Here is a 22,935-nt window from a genome sequence, read left to right on the forward strand (position 1 = left end):
AACAAAAGCGAAATAATTAAATCAATAGTTGTATACCTACTCTGTTTTAATTTAGCGAATTGAAAAAACGCGGCATTCATCTTTCAAAAACCCATCTCAGGGATTTTTACTTGATAAGACAAAGGATAATAAGTTGGAATACATACTTTATAATGATGATAAATAATTTTCTTTTTCTGCAGAAACAAATTATTGTTAAAAAAAGCTTTAACATTTTAGTTCTAATACCCTTGAGGTTATAGTTATTAGTTCCTCTAGGATTTTGAGGGATAAGACAATGGATGATAAATTGAAATACATCCCCACTGACGATAAACAAAATTATTTCATGTGTGGATCAAAATGTATGGTCTAACCAATAAAATTTTTAAAAGTGCCTAAATATTTTTAACCAATGAATAGGATAAAGTGGTTATATAACTTTAACCATTTAGAATTACAGTCCAATGTCCACCCCCCCCCCCACTCTTTAAATAGATAATAAAATAAATAAGAATTGAAAAGTGTGATAGATATTTTTTGTGTCATTTCTATTTAGACATAATTGGAGGGAAATGTTCTCTCTTAATATATAAAATATTGTAAAAGTTTGATAAAATAAAAGAATGTTTTATCTTATTTTCTCAGTTTTCAATTGTAAGGGGGTCATTTTGCAGTCTATTAGTGTTATTATAGAGTTGATTTGGAATGTTCTAAAAAAATAATTTTGTTTGTCAATTGTTCAGAATGTAATTATTAATAATAAAAATAAAAAATTAGGACCATTTTTTTTAACTAACGATTTAAAATGAAGGATTTCTTATCTATACACTCTCTTTTTTTCTCCTAAATTTTTATTGTATTACATTCTAAAATCATGTTTTTCCCTGAGAGGGGGGGGGACATTGAACTGTAAATCACATAGGTACCCAAACTTTTATTGAATTTTTATTTTTCATTTTCAAACTTATTGTTTAAGCTTTTCAACCAATATTTATATAATACAGAGGTGGTAAATAAGTTTATCATCATTTATATACACCAATTTGTTTTTTTTATCCCTTTAGATCCATGATACTCAGAGCATTAAAATTTTATGTAATTTTAAATATCATTCTACTAGGAATGTGTCAATAATAAAGTTGCAATTTGCAGATATAAAAGTTGTCAATTTTTCTTAACAGATAGTGGAGAAACCAATTACTCCCTCAGAATTATATCTTGAGGTTATTTTGGGCGCCTCAGCGATAGAAACGCTATCTGTTAAAGCTGGCTTTATTTGATTAATGTCTTTGTGTATTCTCGAGTTACATTAGGTTTAGGTTTATCTTCAAGATGGGAAAGACTTGAAGATTAAATTATACTAAAATATTTTTTAACACACTTTGTCATTCGTTGTCTTAAAAACTATGGTCAATTTCTTGATCGGGCAATTTGAACTAGGAGTGGTGAAACACATTTATCAATATATTTTCATAGGTAAAAAATACGTCATATAATTACTTGACCAAATATAAGATAAATCGGGGGGGGGGGGGGGGGGAGTTGAAGTTTCTATCTTAAGTAAAATAGATTCAACCTAAAATTAAATGCGAGTATTATGTAACATGCTATGCTATACCTTTACCTCACAGATCAAAAAGTTCAATCAATAAAATGAATGTATTGCCCCCACCCCCCCCCCCCAAAAAAAAAAGAAGCAATTCATAAAGCTCATTGTTAGGACTTTCAGACAAATTTTGGTGATTGGCTGACATTCCAATTGATATATTATTACTCGGATGTTACACCAGATTTTCATTTTCTCTAGTAAAGTGAAACACACAGCGCGCTAAATTAACGATTCCCCCCCTTCCAACCACTTTGAAACATCCCCTACCCTGTCACAATTTCCACGTATATTCTATATCCATTTGGCGTACGTAACTACAATTTATGATGAATCTCAATTTCCAAATTGTGATGTAAACTTGAATATATTTAAGGATTGGGCCTTTAGTGCAAGGTATTATGAAAAGTTTTTATAAACTTTATTTTAGCAGAAAGATATCTACTTTGAAAATACTCCACGAAGATAGGACAATGCAAGATTATTCAATCTTTCCTTCAATTTTCCAGTGATAAATTATGATTTCTCGTATTTATTCGAATCCGGTGGATAGGAACCGGTTCTCATCCATACGAAAAAATTATGTCTAGCATCGTATTATATCCAGCTTTCTACGAATATAAAAATGTACAATCTATATCCGCGGAAAGCTGTTTATAATACGATGAAAGAAATAACTATTACTAGCTAACTTATGTTTATATGTCATGAATGAATAATGTTTTATAGAAGATGAATATATCTTGATTGCACCACCTTTGTCTCAGAGCCATTAAAAAATAGATGGGAGGGAGGGGGGGGGTCACTGCAAGGTAAATTAAGGGGGGGGGGACATGTAAACTATTGTCCCCAAGTAACAGCTGAAAGTAAACTTAAACCTTTCCCCTGGGTAATTGTCGTACGGAGAACAAATGTTTAAGTTTAGATGTACAGGGTGCGCCACATAAAACCGGACTTTTTCTAATTTTTGAACAAATGAACATAAAATCGTCAATTTTAAAGATTTTATTGAATTTTAAAAACTGGGAAGCTAACTAGGTATATGACTATAAGATCATTCAATAAAATCGCCGCCAGGATCAATCACCGCCTCCACCCGCGTCCTCAACCGTCGGCAGGCCCAGGTCAAAATGTATCTGTCCAAATTGGCGAAGTTCTCCTTGATAGTGACAATAAGGGAGGTCTTTGTGTTATGGGCACGTCTATTGGTGCATACTTCAAAGTAGTTTCAGGCCCAAAAGTCCAGTGAATTAAGATCGGGCTGCTGGGAGGCCCCATTTCCTTAGGAAAGTGAGTAACCGCAGGATCCAAATTCACCCAACTTTCAAGCTGCCCTTCAACACGGCGGCTCTCATTTGGGCCACAGTTGAGCTAGAACGACGTTCTATACCTTTTTTGAAATGGCATGAAGATTCAGCTAGGGTTGTCAGCGCAATTCATAGTCTAAAATGAGTTTTTAAGTTCCATATGGGTCTCTAACGTCGAGAATCGAGAAATTTTCACGATTTTACACGGTTTTTGACATCTCTAATTCCGCCACGTTTCACTTTGCCGGAGTACTACAGCCAAGCTAATTTAGATAGAGAGCTCTAGTCTTTTATAGCGTCTTACTTATGTATCTAACAGTATCCCCAGCTAGTTACATAACTCTACCTCATCTAAAAATTGGCTGAGGTCCGATTTAGTGGGCCCTAGTCGAGAATCAATATTATACCACCAGCGCATTTCGAATCTGCCTTGTTGAACATAAGCGCGACCAGCTTGGAGTACGAGCCTATCTTCGTCCAAAGATTTTTATGTGCTGAAAGGTCATTACCTAAGCTTTTTATAGTGGGGTCAAACGTCCTGATTGGTCAAGTAGTTTTGGCGCTATGGCCGTTTAAAAAAAGTCCGGTTTTATGTGGCGCACCCTGTATATTCTAGACAACTACTTAGTCTTAGAGACCATTTTCGTCTGCTAGCAAATCGCTTTCTGTTCTTTTGTATGAGCTCGACTCTGTTTATAATTTCGTCGCTATTAGCTTATTTCCAAGACCCAATACAAAATCTAGACAGGGTCCCTGCCCTGTGGGCTGAGTTACATATAGCTTATGCCCCATAAATTCTTTAACTTTAATATATACGGAGGGACTTTTAAATCCTAGTGTAGCTTTGCTATTGAAGAAAAAACATAAAACATATTTGTAAAGATGTAGAAAGGGAAATATAAAAATTACGATATCTTGTTATGGAATCAATAATTTCAATATCCTCGCCATTTCCCAATTTTTGTAGGATTAGGGTGGACTGAAAAGTATACTGGTACCCAAAGTTTTATAACCCGCGACAGTGGCTAAACACGTAGCGCATCCGCTCGTCGTCGGAAAGGTGATAGGTTCGAATCTCGGTCCGACACCGCGTCATAACTAAAGACGCTTAAAATTGTTCCTACTGCTGCTATGTCAGGTGCGCGACATAGTTAGAGTAGGGGGAATGCTTTAGCCCAAATTGTCAGCGGCCTATGCTCCCCCTGTGGAATGAAAAGGGCTTGTTACTTTTACCCATAGTTTTATTAACACGTTCCCTCATTCATTAGCTAAAAATCGTTGAGGACTTTTTTTCTAAATCTTGATTGGTTGGATCAAACTAGCAGTATATAAACATTTTAACCAATGTTTTTTTTCTGCTAATGGGGTAATTTTGCTTATTGTAATTGGATGTGTATGTACATAAATTTAAAAGATAAGATTGTATATTTTTATTTCAGTAACTGGTTATTTTTTGGCCCAGAGGGACATTGGGCTGTTTATTACACTATTCTACAAAGTTTTTTAATCATGATTTCTTATACGTTTGCCTAACAACTTTGGGAACAATTTTGATTGGTTGGTTTATTAAGTTGAGTGTACAAATGTTTTAACCACTATAATAATCTACAGAAGGGGTAAAATTGTGTATCATTATTTATCAATGGATCGGCGATTGTCTTATCCCTTTAGATCCCTGTGTGTTTAGATAAAATTGAAAAACTGTACCACCCTACGTGCCCATCACCCATTCTTTTCAGATATATGAAAATAAGATATTTTGTTTATATTAGATATTGATGTTAAACAGGTTTTTATATTTATATAGGAACAGCAGGGGCACAGGGATGGGACAATGGTAGATAAATTTATGTTTTCCAAAAAAATAAATAACATCTAATGTACAACAATATCTGTGCAAATGAGTATTTTTGTGCATCTATTGTGACGGATTAAAAAGAAATGTAAAAATTAAACAGCTCGAAATTATGCGAGCTTTCTTCGAAATTTATTGACAATTCTTGCTATATATAGATCTTACTGTTATATTTTATCAAAAATATTTGTAGCATTTCATTAGACTGTTCTGGTTTGTTAATACTATAACTTAAACTAGCGGCTATACCCATAGCACCTAGGCGGCGCTCTGTATTATAACGGGCTGAGAGCTTAAACCCATCCTAAGACTTAAATCTAATAATAAAATAGCCTAAAAGGTATCTATTCGAAGTATACCCTCAATAGAGAACCCAGTTGGCTTAGTTGTTCTAATCTGCAGACCAAAAAAACTTAATACTTTACATAATAAAATTTAAAGGTTTTTGTCTGTTGCTCCTGATTTCTACTGAACCTATTGAGTTCTTCTTTTTAAGGGAGCTTCACATGGATCCCATGATATATTAAGGCTATTATATTAGTTAAAATAAAAAATGGAATTAGCTTATAGTGTCTATAAAAATAATGACGTCATACAATACAAATGACCGATGATATGCTAGTATACATTTCAATTGACCAATTGTAAAATGTATACTGACACGTTGGTCATTTGTATTGTATGACGTCATTTTTTGTAGGCACTATAAGCTGCTTCAAAAAATGTATTTAAAAAAAGCCTGCACTAGCTAAATGTTCAGTTTCCCATTTTTACTATTTTACAAATCTCTGCACCATGTGCAATTGGAAGGAAAAAAGAAGATTGTTTTTTTTTCTCTATCTGTCCTTTTATTGGTGATACATTAATTTCGTATAAAGACATTTAATTAAATCGCAAATTCAGAATAAAACATTAATCTATCAAAAATTATTTATATTGCCAAACCCCTTAAAGGAAATAATCATGGAATTAGGGGACATAGGGCTGTTTAATACACTAGTCCCCAAAGTTTTATCCTACCTATTATAATAATAATATTTTATTATTCGTTGGCTTCACAACTTTGGGGACTTTTAATGAATTTTGATTGCCTTGTTCATTAATTTGAGTGTCCAATCGTGTCAACCACTAAGTCTACTGAAGGGTTAATTTTGTTAAGCATCATTGGGGATGTACATCAATATAGCGGCCATTGTCTTATCCTTTTGATCCCTAGGAAATGATTCTATAAACGGGAAATGCTTAACTTTTAAGTATTATTCATTATAATATTGATCTATTGAGTAGGGAGAGAAAGGACTTTGGACTAAATATCATACTCGTATCCAAAATATACAACCACTTCATCTTGTTCGTTGGCTGGAAATCTTTCGATTGGTTGGTTCAAACTAGAAAGTCCAAGCTATTGTTGATAAAAATGTTTTCAAAGCAACATTTTGACGATATAATGTTGTAATTTTTTGTGTTAATATTTGAGGGGAAGATAAGGCACACTACTTTTATTGGGATATTCATTTAGACATTTAATGTATTTATTCTTAAAGCAGAAAAAAAAATTCTAAAATTAATATTTATTTTCTCGGAATAACGTTTAAATAACGCTTTGCTGGTATAAACCCCCTCTCCCCCCGTGGTAAACCCTGCGGGGTTCTTTTAGCTTTTAAATATTTTCGATTGTGTTCAAGATTCAATGGGTGGGAAATAGCCGGGTTTTTTTTGTATCTTTATTTCTTACGATTGTTCTACGTCTTATCATGCTGTTTGTATTTATTACACTAGTCCCCAAAGTTTTATAATAACGTTTTCTTTTTCGTTGGCTTTAGAATTTTGGGAAACTTTTATTGAATTTCGATTGGTTGGTTGTTTAAGTTGAGTTTCAACCAATGTTTCAACCACTAATTGTAATCTTCAGATTTTTTATGTATCATCATTGGGGATGTACTTCGGCCTTTGTCTTATCCCTTAACATTCCTGGGTAGTATTATTTTTAAAGTATGCAAAAATTTGTCAATCTTTAAAGTTAAACATTATCTCATTTGTTGACTGTTAATAAATCTTATTTGGGTGTAAACTTATTACCTAGCCCACAGAAGGAGTAGATTATTTTGATTATCAAAATTGGAGATAAACGCCAATTTATTGTTCATTGTCTCATCCCCCCCTGATATACCTGGCCTGGATATAATTAACCTGTTAAATGTAAATATGTTTAGGAGAGACAACTGCGATGGATAAGAGTGAGGAGAGAACTGCACTGGAAGATGTGTTTAGGTAAGTAATAGTTATTTCTCGTATCGTATTATAGACAGCTTTCCGCGGATATAAAAATATACAATTATAAGATAAAAACTAGTTATTTAAGCACCGTGATGCCGAAAGCATGGGCTAGGAAAGCTGGTTTTAATTTTATGACTGTACATGTTTATATTCGTAGAAAACTGGATATATTTTAAATTAAGTTTTAAATCTTTCTCAACTTTAATTATTAAGAAAAGTATACTGTTAAAATGGATATATTATTACTTGGATCTTACACCAGATTATTAATTACTTTAATAAGTGAAATTTGTAGCTGGCTAAAATAACGATCCCTCCTATCCTCCTTCTTTACCCCATCTCTCTCTCTTACTGTATGAACGAACTGATCAATAGGTAAGTGTTGTTCATTTTAGTAATCTATATTGACGACAAATTTTTCCCTTCAATAATATTCACGTAATTTTTTTCACAATTTAAACATAGATAACATACATTACCCAATATCCACGTCTATTCTATCCATTACTGTAAACTTAGACAAGCGGCTTCGCCCCTAGCCTCTAGGGGCTTTAAACCGTGAGGTAATTTTTAAAAAAATAATTTAAAAATTGGGTGTCCCCCCCCCCCTCCCCCAAGAAAATAGCTTAAATAAAACCACCACAGGACTAGTAGGTATAATATTCCCTGAAGAGTAGAATCCAATCGGTTCAGTGATTACCGAGATCTTAAGGGATGGACGGACAGACATTATTCTACTTTGTATTATAGGTAGGTAGATAAAAAAGGATTTACATTAACTTTTTCTTTCTTTTTAGGTTTGATAGTGAAATGTCAATTGATGAATCAGAGAATCCAACAACCTCTAAAGTTATTAAAGGTGAATACTTTATATAGCGCAGCTTTTATATAGCAAGGTTTTAATGTTTGTTCATATAAGTATCTTTTGAAACATTTGCAATATAGCTGTAGTATTGTCAGGGGTGTATATTTTCAAATTTGACCCTGCTGAGGGGGGGGGGGGGGAATAAAAAATATGTGGTTGGGGGAAAAAATGTAAAAATTAAGAGAACTGAAAGCATTTTTTTCCATTTTTCTCACCTTTTGGTGAAAAAAAACTAAAAGAATATGTGGGAGGGGGGATAATATGAACAAAATAAAGAGTTTTGAAAATATTTTTCCATTTTATCTCCTTCCTTGCTGAAAAAAACTAGGAGGGAAAAAAATAAAAAAATTTACAGCAGGGGAAAAAATTATTCTTGTGCAGAATATACACCCCTGAGTATTGTACCATTATGAATGGTTGCTGTTGCTGCGCTTTTTGAGCACATAATTGTCATTATCTAAATAAAATAGGGTTTCTTTGGTCTTTATAAGTTTACATAGTTTTAAGTCAAAAACATAATACTTAAGCTTTCCTGTTCTAAAATAAATTCGTATTTTTCAACTTTTTTGACAAAGACATATGCATCGAATTTATCATAAATGACTTACGAAATTAAATTCACTTTTTTAATAACTGGAGTTAAGATTTATTGCAATGGCATTCATATCATTTTGCACTATACTGAAAGATGATTTGATTTTAATTTAAAATGACATATTTGTTACCACTGTTTAATCTGTTTAAATTTTAGGTGCTAGAGTTAGCGTTGAAGACTTGTCTGATGCTTTGAAGGATGAAACTGATAGTGAGGCTGAAACAGGTACATACAGTTTTCTTAGTAAATGAGTCAGTTAGTAAGCAAGGGAATAAGTGGGTGAGTCGGTCAGTCAGTCATTCAGTAAGTAGAATAAAGTATAGATGAATATCACACAATTACATGGCCCCAGTGTTGAAAACGCTATTAGCTAATTTTGAAGACCCTATACAGAGTAGCCACATAGTCTCCGTCCCATGGGTTGAGTTATGGCTCGTGCACCCTATATTCTTTTACTTTAATGTCAGTCGCCAGACAGTAAGTTAATGAGTTAGTCCCTTAACTTAGTAATTTCATTTTAATATAGCAAAATATTGGAGTATACTTACAAATTGCTGTCTAATATTTAGGCGCGCGAAAATATGAGACAACAGATGAGGATATGAGCTGTGGAGAATCAGAGAAGCCTGTTCTTAGTTCCAGCTATCCTGGAACAGGTATAGTCACATACTTTATAAATACTAGCGCCTATGGGATCTAGGAATTATGTGTTCAAAAGAGTAAGAAGGGGACAGAAGAGTATCTTAAAACTATCTCAAGGCTTAAATCTAAAAATATATAGCCTAAAACTTTGCTGTAAACCTATGTGAATCTTCCCTAATATGGAGAAATCAATCAGTTAAGTTGTCATTGAAATCTTAAGCTAGATAATCGTATTACTTTATATAATAGGATTTCTTAAACATATAACTAGAACCTTATTGATAGTATTGGCTGAATTTTGGATTAGTTACGGTGGGAGCTTTCGTACAAAGTGCCTGTACAACACTTAAATTCCCTCTTATTTTTTATGATTTTAAAATAAGGGATATTGTTATACATTCGATTCCCTAACCCCGTGTGGCTACCCAGCCCCCAATATAACCAATCCTAACCTGTTCTAAAGAAATAAAACAAAAAAGTAACCTTCTGTTTTTTTAATTGTACTTATTTAGGAACCAGTTCTTGTAGTGAGGGCAGTGCCACCAACTCTCCCTGGGTTCCTAAAAATAAAGGAAAATGTCAATACTTAATATTTATGCTTTTCAACTAAATTCGAACCAATTCCAAACAACAGCTTTTTAGCGTAGTAAAAAAGCATTGAGTTATTAATGTTGTCTTTTCATCCGCTGTTGAAATCAAATAAAAGAATATATTTTACTGTGATTTTCATGAATGGGCCAGCTTATAGCAACAACTAAATTAATTCGGGGGAAAAATCACGATACCTATACGTGGATTTTCAGCTGTCGTGCGAGAGGGAGGGGGGACACTTATCAAAATTTACGACATTTTTATCTGACCCCCAAATATTACTTTAGACTTATTACGAGACAAATATTACGGGGGGGGGGGGGTTGGAATATTAGGCGGGTTGCTTGTTACACTTGTCCCTAAAGTTTTATAAAAACTCTTTTTTAACAACTATAGTGATTTTTATTGAACTTGGATTGGTTGGTTAAAGTTGCGTGTCCAAACGTTTCAACCACTGCTTGTAATCTATAGAAGGGTTGTATTATCATTTGTCATGTAAAAAATTGTATTGATATTTCTACAGGAAAGAAAAACAAGAAGAAGAAACGATAAATCAGAGAAGAAAAAAATACTTGTAATTCATGCTTAATAAAAAAGGACGTTGGCTTTATCACGGAAAAAATTCTCAAAAAAATATTGAAAAATCCGTTAAAATAATGTCATGACGCTCTATCCCTCGTTTTCGTGCTTTTATAAAATAAAATTACAGGGATTTAAGGATTGATATTGGTTTCGCGAACCGACTTATATCCGCTGAAATAGAATCGGTTCTCAGCCATGCTGAAAAATCATGTATAGCGTCGTATTCCTGACAATTTCCTACAAATATTAAAATAAGAATCATAGAATTAATAACAGTTTTGTTAACCCGGGCCTTCGGCCCCTCGTGGCTACCAAAACTGGTTTTAATCTTATAATATTTCATTTAAATATTACGATGCGATAAATAACTTAACCAACTTAAATCCTTGTTAGTAAAAATTTAATTCATTCTGTAAAAAATGCCAAAAATAATGTATTTGTAGTTTTTGTTTTTTGTTCATACTGTATTTTTATGTATTATTGTATGTTTTTTGTTTAATTGTGTACATATTGACAGCTTAGTATTCAAAATAGCTATGTTTTTATTTATTTCAGGATAGGTATACCAAAAAAATTGGATACCTAGACAATGAGATATAGAATATACATGAATTTTATGACAGGGGAAAAATTGTCGTCAACTTAGCTTCCTAACATGGAACTCCCTCATAGGTCAATTCGTTCATCCAGTATGAGGGGAGAGGATGGGATAAGGACAATCGTTATTTTAGCCCCCTGCAAGTTTCAATTAATAATATATCCATAATTTTATAATAGTTAGTAATGTCTTTTGTAGAAAATTCTCGAAAGTCTTTGGTCTTATTTCTTAATGCTTAGCCTAGCTTTTTTTGTTACCTACTTTTTACAACTACATTTTCTTTATATTAAGCTGTCTTATTTGTACATATTTAAATTATGAAAATCATGTTTATTTATGTGAAATAACAAAAAACATAAATGATACCGGTTTGTCTAAAGATTCCTAAAATATTATAAATTAAATAAACATGATTTTCTCAGTTTTTTTTAACGGTGCATGGGGATTTTTATTTCTTTGAATTTTATTTAGGTGATAAAATGCATAGCTCTATTATAATCTATAACTCAATTATCAAGTTACTCTTAATGACATTTTATTTATATTATTGGCCTAACTTAGGCATATACGTTAAATGAAGAGGGGGGGGGGGGGTAAATGAGTGTTTAGTTTACTTCCCTAAATCTTTAAAATCCTTCGCTCTACCCCCCTCCCCCCCTCTCAAAATTTTGAAAATTACTTTAGATTACCCTACACTGAAGGGCAATATCCGTTCTATCCTAGCTTTTTAAGGGAAAAATTGCGGAATTTGAGGGAGGGGTATCCAGACGTTATAATACTGTATAAATCAATTTATCAGCCATTGTCCTCTCCCTTCTAAAGCACATCTCCGATCTTGTGTGTATTAAATCTACGTCTGTCCAGGTCCTACACTTATTATTTTGCTTAAAACTGCCTTAATTATTATTTATCGCATCGTAATATAGACAGCTTTCCGCGGAAATCAAAATGAAAAGTTAAAACATCAAAACCAGTTTTGTTAACTCTAATGGGCTAAAGGCCCATGCTGACTAAAACAGGTACTTATTATTTTTTTATTTTAATACTAGTGGAAAATTGTCTAAATTACGATGCTAAATGGTATGATTTTTCAGTATGGCTAAGAACCGGATCCAATCTACGGATATTGATCGGTTTTGAAGCTATACTGGAAATATGATTTTTTTACTGCCTTTAACTATAAAAATATTTAACTTTTCTTGCTTATAAAAAGTTTTAGAAATTCCCATGCACTGAGAAAAAATTCAATTAAATTACGTATATTTGTGTATGGTATTATTAGTAGAAAAAACACAAAAATAAAAAGTCTTTCAAAAATCGAAACTATTCGACTTATATGTATTACTATTAAATACTTAATTACTGTTCTTTTGAACTTAGCAAAGCATTTGATAGACAAGACATATACTAGAAAAGAATAGTTTCATATAAAAATCAAATAAAAATACTAAAATGAAAAATTCCAAAATTTTCACTTAGAGTATTTGTAATAATTGTCATTTAAGCACATATTTATATTGTTTACTCTTAGTTTAAATGCCGTAAGTCAGCTAAAAATAATAAAAATAACTTCGAATAGAACTTTATATCGACAAAAATTAATATTATTTTGGTATTAAAGACGTTAAAATAAAGACTGACTTATTTAATAAAAACGCATATTAAAAATAAAATACATCCATTAATATTATTATATTGTAAATTATTAAACATTCTGTAATTATGTTTTATGTAAATTAAATAAATTTTCATTACAATCAAATTCCTTTTTCGTACAGTTTTTTGGGGTAGGATTATTTTCAGATATTAGGTTTTGTTTCGGAACGCAATGCCTAGCCGTTCTCGAAATCTTATCTCGAAGCCTCCCGAATGACCAACATAGTGAAGTTTACGAATGTGTATTTATTACCATGAAAACAGTAAGTCTAAAACAAAAATATAAGAATTAATTACATAAAATTAATTTTTATTATTTTTTTAGCATCGAGGTTGCGTGATTTTAATTTTATAAAAAATACGAATTTTCTAAAAAACTTAAAATTGGCACGAATCATATTAAATCGTATCAGAAATTGATAATTTTAGAATAAAATAATCAACAATATAAAAGTAAATATTCGTATATCAAAACTTAGCAGTTAAATGGTCTATTTGCTGAAAAATTAATGATTTAAATTTCTTCATAAATTTGTACCATTCTATGCTTATTTTCAAGAATTAAAAGATAAATTCTTACCACATATGATGTCAAACTAAGCAGGAAGGCTTATTTGAGATCTTCCACACATCAGAGCGCATGTATATTCAAGCAATACATTATTTTCATTCACGTAGCTCCTTACGTGGGAATTATCAAAGGAAAAGTGCGCGTCTCTTTTGTTTGTTTAGAATCCTTCTTCAGCTTTGTCCAGCTTCTTTCATCCGTCCACTTGACTGTTCCTTAATCCTGTCCTAAATTAGAAGAAGGGGGTGTCCTTTTTCCGGCTGGGGATAAGCCCTATACCTAGGGAATAGGATTCTAACATAAATCAGGAATACAAGAGTAAATATAACAAATTTATCTCTTGTGTCATAAAACAAAAATATCAGCATAACTGATTTATGTTAGAATCCATCATATTACCATTATAAAATTCCAGAGGGAGGGTGGGCGGGCCGTTCTTTGATTTTTTAAATCTGTAAAAAGAAGAATTAAATAACTTAAATTATATAACAAAAGCAATAATAAATAAGCACAATCCTAATAGAATAACAACATAATATAAAGTAAACCAATGAAGAATTGAAGACAAAACTGATAAAAGAATTCTCAACGATTAAACCACGTTTTAATCGGAAAATAAGAATCCTTCTTCAGCTTTGTCCAGCTTCTTTCATCCGTCCACTTGACTGTTCCTTAATCCTGTCCTAAATTAGAAGAAGGGGGTGTCCTTTTTCCGGCTGGGGATAAGCCCTATACCTAGGGAATAGGATTCTAACATAAATCAGGAATACAAGAGTAAATATAACAAATTTATCTCTTGTGTCATAAAACAAAAATATCAGCATAACTGATTTATGTTAGAATCCATCATATTACCATTAAAAAATTCCAGCCAAAAAGGGAAAATAAAAAATACCCAAAAAGGGAAAAGGACACGGACACCTGAAAGTCTGCAAGGAGTTTAGAACCAAGGAACCAATCTTTAGAAGGATTCTCCATCCAATGTTGTAGAGATAGAGGCCATCCATATTGAAGAGATTGATATTTCTTTGCAATATTCAAACCTTTGTCATCCGTGCGTGACAGCAAATCAGCTACAAGCGCAGGGGTAGTAGAAAGACGAGGACAGTGTCGCACAAAAACTCGACAACCAAGAGAAGTTGCCACATGGTTGATAGCAGTGACAATAACACTTGTATATTGATCTTTCTTTGAACGACCCTTCTGATAGGCCCAAACCACAGGTAGATTATCAATAAACAATATGACACAATTTCCAGGCAAATGAGCAGCATTGTGAAACAGTGGTAGAATTAACCCAATGGCTTCCAACAATGTAGTCTTTCTACCAAACAACTTTTGGTGTATATCAACATTTAAAATAAACTGGTATGGCCAGACAGCTTGACCACAATATCGGATTTTATCATCACAATAGAGAAAGCCTGTAGCACCGACACCAACAGCATAATCTGGAGGATTGTCGGGATTAGGAACTCCAGCAGCATCACTAACAAATGCCAAGGCATTAACAGGCGGCGAAGATAAAAAGTGAGGGATAGGAAAACCACATTTAAAATCTTCAAAAATATGAAGCCATGTGTGTAGAAGTTCCACAGTCTCAATACGAAGCAAAATTGGTTCAGGATCCACTTTTTCTGCTTCAAGGGTTTGTTCAGCCAATGGTCCTCTAAGAAATTTTAAAGGAGGACATAAAAGAGCTAGAGTATTAACAACACCTCCAACTTTCTGTAACTGTTTCAAAGACACATTGACCATCCTAATAGTATCTTGAATAATCTTCATGTGAGTCAATCTTTTAGATTCATTATATGCCCATGTCATTTTCTTGGTGTTGAAATAAATACCAAGGACAGTACCAGAAGTGCGAAACAGAAAGGCCTTATCTTCGCCCGTCATATCCGCCAGCGGAAGGTTGATCTCCTTGGCAAATGCCAAATAACCATCAACAAATCTCTTGTTATCTTCTAAGCAGGGAGATATAACCTCTTGATCATCTAAGCAACGGTACAAAAAACTGGGATCTGTACCAGTTCTGGTTTTGACTAGATCACTAAATGACTGATGTAAATCATCATAATTAGGAACAGAGGAGATGCTTCCAAAAATTAGTCTGACCTCTATAAAAAGTTTACCCAGCCATCTAAAGCCTTGAAGATAAAACTGGCTTGGTTTCACAGGCATCAGTTTGTAGGCTGAAACGTGGTCCATCTTAGAGATAATAGCACCCGTGCCCATATCAGATATAGCTTTGGCAACATGACGGGAGGTAGACATAGAAACCTTTCTTAGTTTATGAGGAATGATAGCCTCATTAAAAGAATTACCTTCCGGTTTAGACAGGTTCAATATAGGCCTGTATTTGTCAGATTGATTAACAGCAAACAAACTATTAATTCTTAAATTCGGAATAGGACTTTCATCAAATGGTCCAGCCACAAAACCTTTCTTGATCATAGTGGCAAGTTGGTCTGTATAATGACGAGCCACTTCTGGTAATAGAACACTTTTACTGTTATCATCATCAAGGGGATGTAATTTAGATTCGTCCACAAGAGCATCAGCCCCTTCTCGCAAATTCAATAATGTTCGTTCAATATTAAATCTTTGATTGTCATCCAAATTATTGTATAAATCTAAATATTCCTTTTCAAATTTGTCAACATCAATGGGCGTATTAGCTTCACCCGTAAGGGGTAATTTATGGAAAGGAAACGCCGACCAGAAATCCGAATCTGGATTAGTAGAATAATCCTTAAAACACATATTTATATTACATACAACAGAAAATATAAATACAAAAAAAAAAATCATTAAGTTCCTATATATCATTTATAATCAGTTTAACGAAAATCATTAAGGTTTTTAACAAAAACACATAAGGGAAAGAAAAAACAAACAAACAATATTGATGCTTGTAAAACATAATAGAAAAAGAACGAAAAACACTTAAATTAATGGAGAATGAAGCAAAACAAATGGTTCTCATGATAATTATGTATAATGCCGCAAAATTCAATTTAAACAAAATATCGTCTTTAGTATGTAATATCCCTTTAAAACCGGAATTTCTGGATTTTTTATAGATTTAGGTTTGGGTTTTGGAAGTTCAATGTCCCTGGTATATCGACCAGCATTAGTCCAAGCATTCAATTTACCAGCATAGATACCCAAAGATTCATGTGTAATCGAGCCTAAAAAGAATAACAAAAATAACACCATTGAATAAAATTTAATCTATCAGAATAATTGAAAATAATATATTTGTAAGAAGTATGTATTAAAAAGTAAAACGAAAACCGATGGAAAAAAAATGTATATCAAAAGTTACTAGTTTTTTGAAAACACAAAAGTAACCCTATCAAATATCCAAAAATATAAAGAATTACATAAACACGCAACCTCAACAAACACTGCAAAAAAAAAATCGATCAAATATCCAAAAATATAAAGAATTATATAATCACGCAACCTCAACAAACACTGCAAAAAAAATCGATTAAACACTAGCACGGAAAAAAAACCAATAATAGCGAATACACTTGCAGAACATAAAATCCGAGCAAACAAAATAATTTTTTATTTAAAACCAAACAAAACTTAATAAAAACCTAATGAGCACAAAACGAGAACTAACAATTCCATTACATACATTGTAAAACATCTGAAAAAACAAGAAAAAAATTAAAAACATGAAACAATGAGATAAAAATCATTTATTCACAAATTAAGCAGAATAAAATACAAGTGATAAAACAAAATCATGATCATAAAATTACCGAGAGAAACATCATCAATAAAACTGAAATTTATTAAAATTTCAGAAATTAGGGAAAAAACAAGACTATAGCTATTGAATTGAAATGTCAATACTATTGAAATGTTAATACACATAACATCATTAATTATTTTTTATCAAAACAACAACCAAAAATTAATTTGGTTAAAAATAATAAACTTAATCAATTAGCTAAATCAGTCTTATTCTTCCCTATAAATTCTACATATAGAAGCTGTATTTGAAAATAAAAAACACAGCTCTGGAAAAAACCAAATAAAATAAAAATCAAATCATCAAAAAATGAATTGAAAAACAGAATAATTGACAATAAAACCCCAATATATAGATATATCCAAGATATATAAATAATTTAGAAAGACATTAGTTATTATTTTTTTGGTAACAAATATAATCTACAAAAAATAAAATTTTACTGAGGTAGATATGACCAGAAATGCGTGATAAAAAATACACATCAAAAAGAGGTAGCTATAAAATAAATTCTCATAAATCTCATGAATTTATCATTACCCAATCAAAGATATTAAACACAAATCTTATTAACCGAATTGAAACATAATCAATGTAATCTCAAAAAGAGAAAATTAATTTAGTTTTTAACAGAAGCAAAATGATTGATTTTTTTGTGTGGTTGACCACAAGGTTTCTCATTTACAACCCATGTACAACCATGAAAACGTTTAAAATTTCTATCGTCAACACAATGAACATCATCAATCATACGACGTGTACAACCATTAGCATTATTAAAGTTAAAACACATCTCCAAACCATTAAAACGTAGAGGAGAAGTTTTCTTGCCAGATTTTGGTTTTGATCTTTGTTGAGAGGGTGAAGCGGTAGAGGCAGTGGGTGAAAAAAGTTCTTGTATGGAAGTTCGACTATTATCCAAGGTATGATTCTTGAAATGGTAGTCATCAAGACAAAAAGCTTCAAAAATCACCGCGATTTCATCAGTGGCTAAGTGCGCTTCACGTTGTTGGAATCGTTTATTGTTTATCCGCAAACAATAATCAGTAAAAAGACTACAAAAACGGCCTGGATCCATAGGTCCTCTGCCTAATCCTTTATAATTGCACTTTTCAACAAAAAACTGATTCTCAATCAAAAATAACCATAAAGATTCCATACTACAATCTAATGGGAAAACACGACGTCTAAGTGTTTGAGCCCAAAAGAAGCTATAGAAAAACTCTATGAGAGATTTTACATCCTCATAAATTGGCTCTGACCTACACTCAGGATCTTCCCCAAAATTTTGTGATAGACGAACTTTGGCTACACCTTCGCTCTCCTTCTTAAAAGTACCAGTAGTAAAGAGTTTGAGGGAAATCTAAACAAACAAAATTCAATCAAAAGAAACTCAATAAAAAACAATCAATTAACTATTATACTTAGAACTCAAAATAGAAAAAGAACAAAATATAGAGAGAAAATAAATATATATATCATGGAAAATAAACCATCAAATAAAATTTCAATCAATGGAAAATCTATAAAACCTAAATCCATGAAAATGTAACAATGCTCAAAATTAACGCCATCAAAACAATAAGCTGTAGAAAAAACAAATAAACAACCAACTTATCAACTTTATCATTTAAACCATAAATCGATTGCTAAATAAATAAACAAACAAAATACCTTCTGACTCACTAAATTATGTGATTCCAGGAAGGCACTGGTAGAGATTCTGTGGGAATGCCGGAGATGATCAAAAGAGTATGCGTTGATAGGCGTTATACTTGACCCAATAATGTCCCTTGACATTTGAAAAAGCCGTTGAGAACTTGTCACAGGCATTCTTGAAAACCTCACTGAATGCAGTTTTGTTTGTAGATCATCCATTTCTTCTTTAAATAAAGTCTCTTGAAGAACAGTCGTCCTGTTTTTATCCAGTTTGTCCTCCATAGATTTTGGCTGAGTAAACATGCGCTCCGTAGCCTCCAGCTCCTTCTGTGCCAATACAGCTAAAGGGATATAACAGAGAGCCTCCCACGCAATGTCATCTAGGCGACCCTGGCGATTCAAATTTTGATACCTAGTTCTCAAATCTTCTCGTGACAATTTAGCTTCACCCACAGTTAGATTTTGAGAAAAACTAACAAATTTATGAGGATCCTCTGTAGTATTGGCAACCAATGGTGAATGATTATAGGAAGAACTAGGCACAGCACAATTAGATTGAGAATTGACACTTTGAAAATTAGGATTTGTAACAGAAGGCAAAGTTGTAGGAGGCACACTTTCATTCCTTTTTTTACGTAAATGTTCAGCAACTGAAAGACCCTGATTCACCTTTTGGACTTTGTGAGAATTTTCATCTTGAATCTCACGTGTAGCAGCAAGAAGAGCCTCTGCCTCCTCATCATCATCAAGATTCATGTCTAAACAAATATCAACATCAAAACAAAACAAATAATCAACCACAATAAGCCACCACAATTAGCAACCATAATTAGCAACTATTATTAGCAACCATATTTAGCAATCATAATCAGCAACCATAATTAGCAACCATAATTAACAACCACAATAACCACAATCGAAATAATCATAAAAAAAAATCAATTTCAAATCCAAAGTAAAAAATTAATTCATCTATTATTAAATAAATCAAATAAGTACAAAAGAAAAAACAATAATCTTGTTCAAGAATTATGAGAATTTAATAGCTACCTAAAATAATAACAGTAGAAACTGTAGTCAACAAAATAAAATAAACTTATTTCTGCAATAATTTATGTACTCTACCCATAATATTCCTTTGTTTAAATCCACGAAGCCTAGTATAACGTTTGCAAGAATTACTTTTCCATCTGCAAGAAGTCATAATATCTTCCTCACTAAACAAGTGAGGATTGGCAGACATTAAGCTAGGTAAACCACTACGAAAAGAGTGACAACTGAATTTGACATTAGGATCAGAAAAATAAGGTCTTAAACATTTTTCCAACAAAATATTCATAAATCTCATATTTAACAATGTACCATCAGCTAAAACAAATAATAAATCATTGGCTCTGGCTTTGTTAAGAGCCTCACATTGATTAAAAAGAATATTAATATAATTGATTGGACAATATCTAGAATCAGAATATGATAATATATCAACAATAAAACCCTCTTTCTCCTCAGAGGTCTTGGGTATGGGAACAAATAAAGTATAATTTTGTTCAGATGAAAAATTTAACTTATCCCAAGTAACAGCACGAATTAAATCTAAACTGTTCTCATTTGTAGAAATCAATTCCCCAAAACGAGTTGAGGACCAAAAACATATCAAACAGGCAGTCCAAATAACATTTATATCAAATTTACAATATTCAGATTTAGACAAAGATTGTCCTAACAATTTAAGGACACTAAAAGTCATAACATTTCTATTCAAAGTTGGAAGATTTAAAGTTGCTTCCCAATTATCTAAACCTTTAAGGAACAAATATAAATGGTAATCTTCAAATTGACCAAATTCACATTTATTTAATTTATGTAAAGTTTTAACTGCAGACAAATAAGATTTAGCAGTGACTACTTTGACTTTTCTCCACAAAATCAAATAATTCACATATTTCACAATAACATCAAAAGTTAAAGGTAAGACTAAGGGAGAACCAATGTGTTTTAAAAAACTAAACAAAGAATCCCAGGCTGTACGGTAGCTCTTCCATGTACTATCGGTCCATGACAAACATATATACTTTTTAGCAGAGTGTTGTATACTAGGAGCATAATACCACACATTGAAGTTTGGACCATACTTAGAAAACATGTGTGTACCTGTACTTTTGCTAAATGTAGAATCATCAGGCAAGTTTGATGAATGTTTGTGAGAAGGATCAAAACGGTGCTTGTTCCCAGTAGGAAATTTTGGATCACGTATGTAATCTCTGCACTGGTTCAAAGTCAAATTAGCCAATACTCTGCAAAAAATCATCAGGTTCGGAAAATCAGTTAGGACAGTCTTTCTATAATCTGCGTGTGATAGAGGCTCCTCACTAAAGACTACAGGACCACAAGGAAAAAAATCTTTGATGTCCATACAATGGTCAGGCATCTTTGTTGTAGAAACCACAAATGTTTCTATAGTCATACCGCCAACATCGTGTCCTGTAAATCTTGAGTTCTCATTAAGAACTACCGCTTTAGCAGGTAAACATCTAACACATAACATTAAACCAGATGCCTTGTTCGGGGGAACAATCACTTCAAATCTATAAATAACATGACATAAATAATCAAAAAAAAATTTAATCAAAAATAAACTTAAAACTTCATCAAAATAGACTTTTTTTTTAACAAAAAAAAATAAGAAAAAAACATAAAATCAATTAATCAATTAAGAACATCTTATAACAAATCAAATAGATAAATCCCTTTTTAAAAAATGTCAATAATACAAAACATTAAAACGAATTCATGCTCTCAGACTTTAAATTAGTTATGTCAATTTCCTAAATGAAAGTTGTAACTCTGGTTTATTTAGCAACAATTTAGCCTCCTCCCTAGCCTCTACCGCACTCTTATTACTGGTTTCAACAACAACCAAATTTCCATTAAGGCGATCTTGAAAAGAAAACCACTGACTGTGCCAAGAATTCTCCTGTTAAAAGTAGTTTTATGCGACTTATATTTAAATGAAAATATTCACCCAAAAATAGAAGAATGATATTAAAAAAATAGAAGAATTTGATTTAAGACAACCATAATCATCAAATTAATCCATTAAAATAAAAGATTGCATTATATTTAGTAACAAAAATCCGAAAAAAAATTTTTTTAAAAACATCAAATAATTTTATCAAAACAATAAACAAAATATCAATATTATAAAATAGCATAAAACATTCCTGCATAACAAGCTCCGCAGGTTGAAAAATCATTTCAAATGTGGACTGAGGAAGCGGGTTAACACCCATCAATTCAACAAGATTCAGCGGGAATCGAACCGGTTCAGTCGCCCCCAAGGATACCCGGAAAAAACCAGGGCGATCCACATTTAAACAAACAACAGCTTTCAAATTATCCGTGGAATGGAAATTGGCTTGATACGTATAGTATCTATTACCAGGTTGACGATAACCATCAAATCTAAATTAATAAAAACTTATTAGGGAGGGATGGGATGGGTGAAAAATAAAATAATCAAGAAAAAAATATGAAAAAAACCAATCTTAAAACCCCTAACTTTTTTAAAATACTTAAATAAAATCAATTAATTAATGTACTAGAAACTATAAATCAAAACACATTTATAACTTAAACCCTTAACAAAACCCAATTAAATTTATTAACAACATGATTAAATACAAATTTTAACTATCGATAAAAGTTCAATTATAATTATCACTTTTAACTTTGAAACATATTCAAATTATTCTTTGATTATATCTTTTAAATATGATTTTATTCCCTAGTTAAATCCTATAAATAAATTCTTACCGCGCAATATCAGGAGGCCCCGTTGTTCCCGCCGAAGTACCTGCCGACATTGTAGTTAATTAACTACCACAACCGTTCTTTGATTTTTTAAATCTGTAAAAAGAAGAATTAAATAACTTAAATTATATAACAAAAGCAATAATAAATAAGCACAATCCTAATAGAATAACAACATAATATAAAGTAAACCAATGAAGAATTGAAGACAAAACTGATAAAAGAATTCTCAACGATTAAACCACGTTTTAATCGGAAAATAACAAGCCACGCGCGGAGATAGTTAGGAATGCCACATAACACACTCATTCTCTGGGGAATTCTGGTGTAAGGAAAAAGGGATTAATGGGTTCGAACTTGCCGGGGAATACAAGAAATACATACCGACACAGGTTTAGATTTGAAACTTATGCGCAATGCCGAGCACTGATTATTATTTTTAATCAATACATTAAGAGAGTTGTTACTTTCGTATAATTCCGTAAACTTGTGTTTTTTAAGACTTCAAAGCATGAGTAGAACGATGATATTCACTTAAAAACAATTGAAAACAAATATTGACAAGAAAAA

At 32.1% G+C, this 22,935-nt stretch overlaps 2 protein-coding genes across 8 annotated transcripts in view; one reads left to right on the forward strand and one right to left on the reverse strand.

The window, feature by feature from the left end:
- LOC145334096 (BCAS3 microtubule associated cell migration factor-like) overlaps window positions 1–12,662 on the forward strand; it is a 71,071-nt gene extending 58,409 nt beyond the window's left edge. Inside the window, exons 47-52 of the mRNA XM_080179380.1 lie at window positions 6,964–7,021; window positions 7,825–7,886; window positions 8,644–8,712; window positions 9,057–9,143; window positions 9,642–9,699; window positions 10,242–12,662. Of these exons, the coding sequence (XP_080035506.1) occupies window positions 6,964–7,021; window positions 7,825–7,886; window positions 8,644–8,712; window positions 9,057–9,143; window positions 9,642–9,699; window positions 10,242–10,272 (365 nt within the window). The 3' untranslated portion in view covers window positions 10,273–12,662. The remainder of the gene's footprint in view (window positions 1–6,963; window positions 7,022–7,824; window positions 7,887–8,643; window positions 8,713–9,056; window positions 9,144–9,641; window positions 9,700–10,241) is intronic.
- A 617-nt stretch (window positions 12,663–13,279) lies between these two features.
- On the reverse strand, window positions 13,280–22,632 carry LOC145334434 (uncharacterized). Of its 7 annotated transcripts, XM_080179894.1 has the most exons (5): window positions 22,369–22,632; window positions 21,381–22,017; window positions 20,707–21,140; window positions 18,571–19,313; window positions 16,826–18,259 (listed from the first exon to the last, which is right to left on the reverse strand). In XM_080179894.1, the coding sequence occupies exons 3-5, from the start codon at window positions 21,098–21,100 to the stop codon at window positions 17,516–17,518; spliced, it is 1,881 nt and encodes a 626-aa protein (XP_080036020.1). In that variant the 5' UTR covers window positions 21,101–21,140; window positions 21,381–22,017; window positions 22,369–22,632; the 3' UTR covers window positions 16,826–17,515. The 7 variants fall into 7 exon arrangements, 6 of the variants coding, with proteins under 6 accessions (XP_080036019.1, XP_080036017.1, XP_080036015.1 ...); XM_080179893.1 differs by lacking the exons at window positions 16,826–18,259; window positions 18,571–19,313; window positions 21,381–22,017; window positions 22,369–22,632 and adding exons at window positions 13,280–13,351; window positions 14,046–16,318 and having other exon boundaries at window positions 20,707–20,844; XM_080179891.1 differs by lacking the exons at window positions 16,826–18,259; window positions 18,571–19,313; window positions 21,381–22,017; window positions 22,369–22,632 and adding exons at window positions 13,281–13,807; window positions 14,046–16,318 and having other exon boundaries at window positions 20,707–20,844.
- Window positions 22,633–22,935: the final 303 nt, after the last annotated feature.

The sequence above is a fragment of the Acartia tonsa genome, chromosome 12, assembly GCF_053477335.1.
Source record: "Acartia tonsa isolate MP-2025a chromosome 12, ASM5347733v1, whole genome shotgun sequence".
Lineage (NCBI taxonomy): Eukaryota > Metazoa > Arthropoda > Copepoda > Calanoida > Acartiidae > Acartia > Acartia tonsa.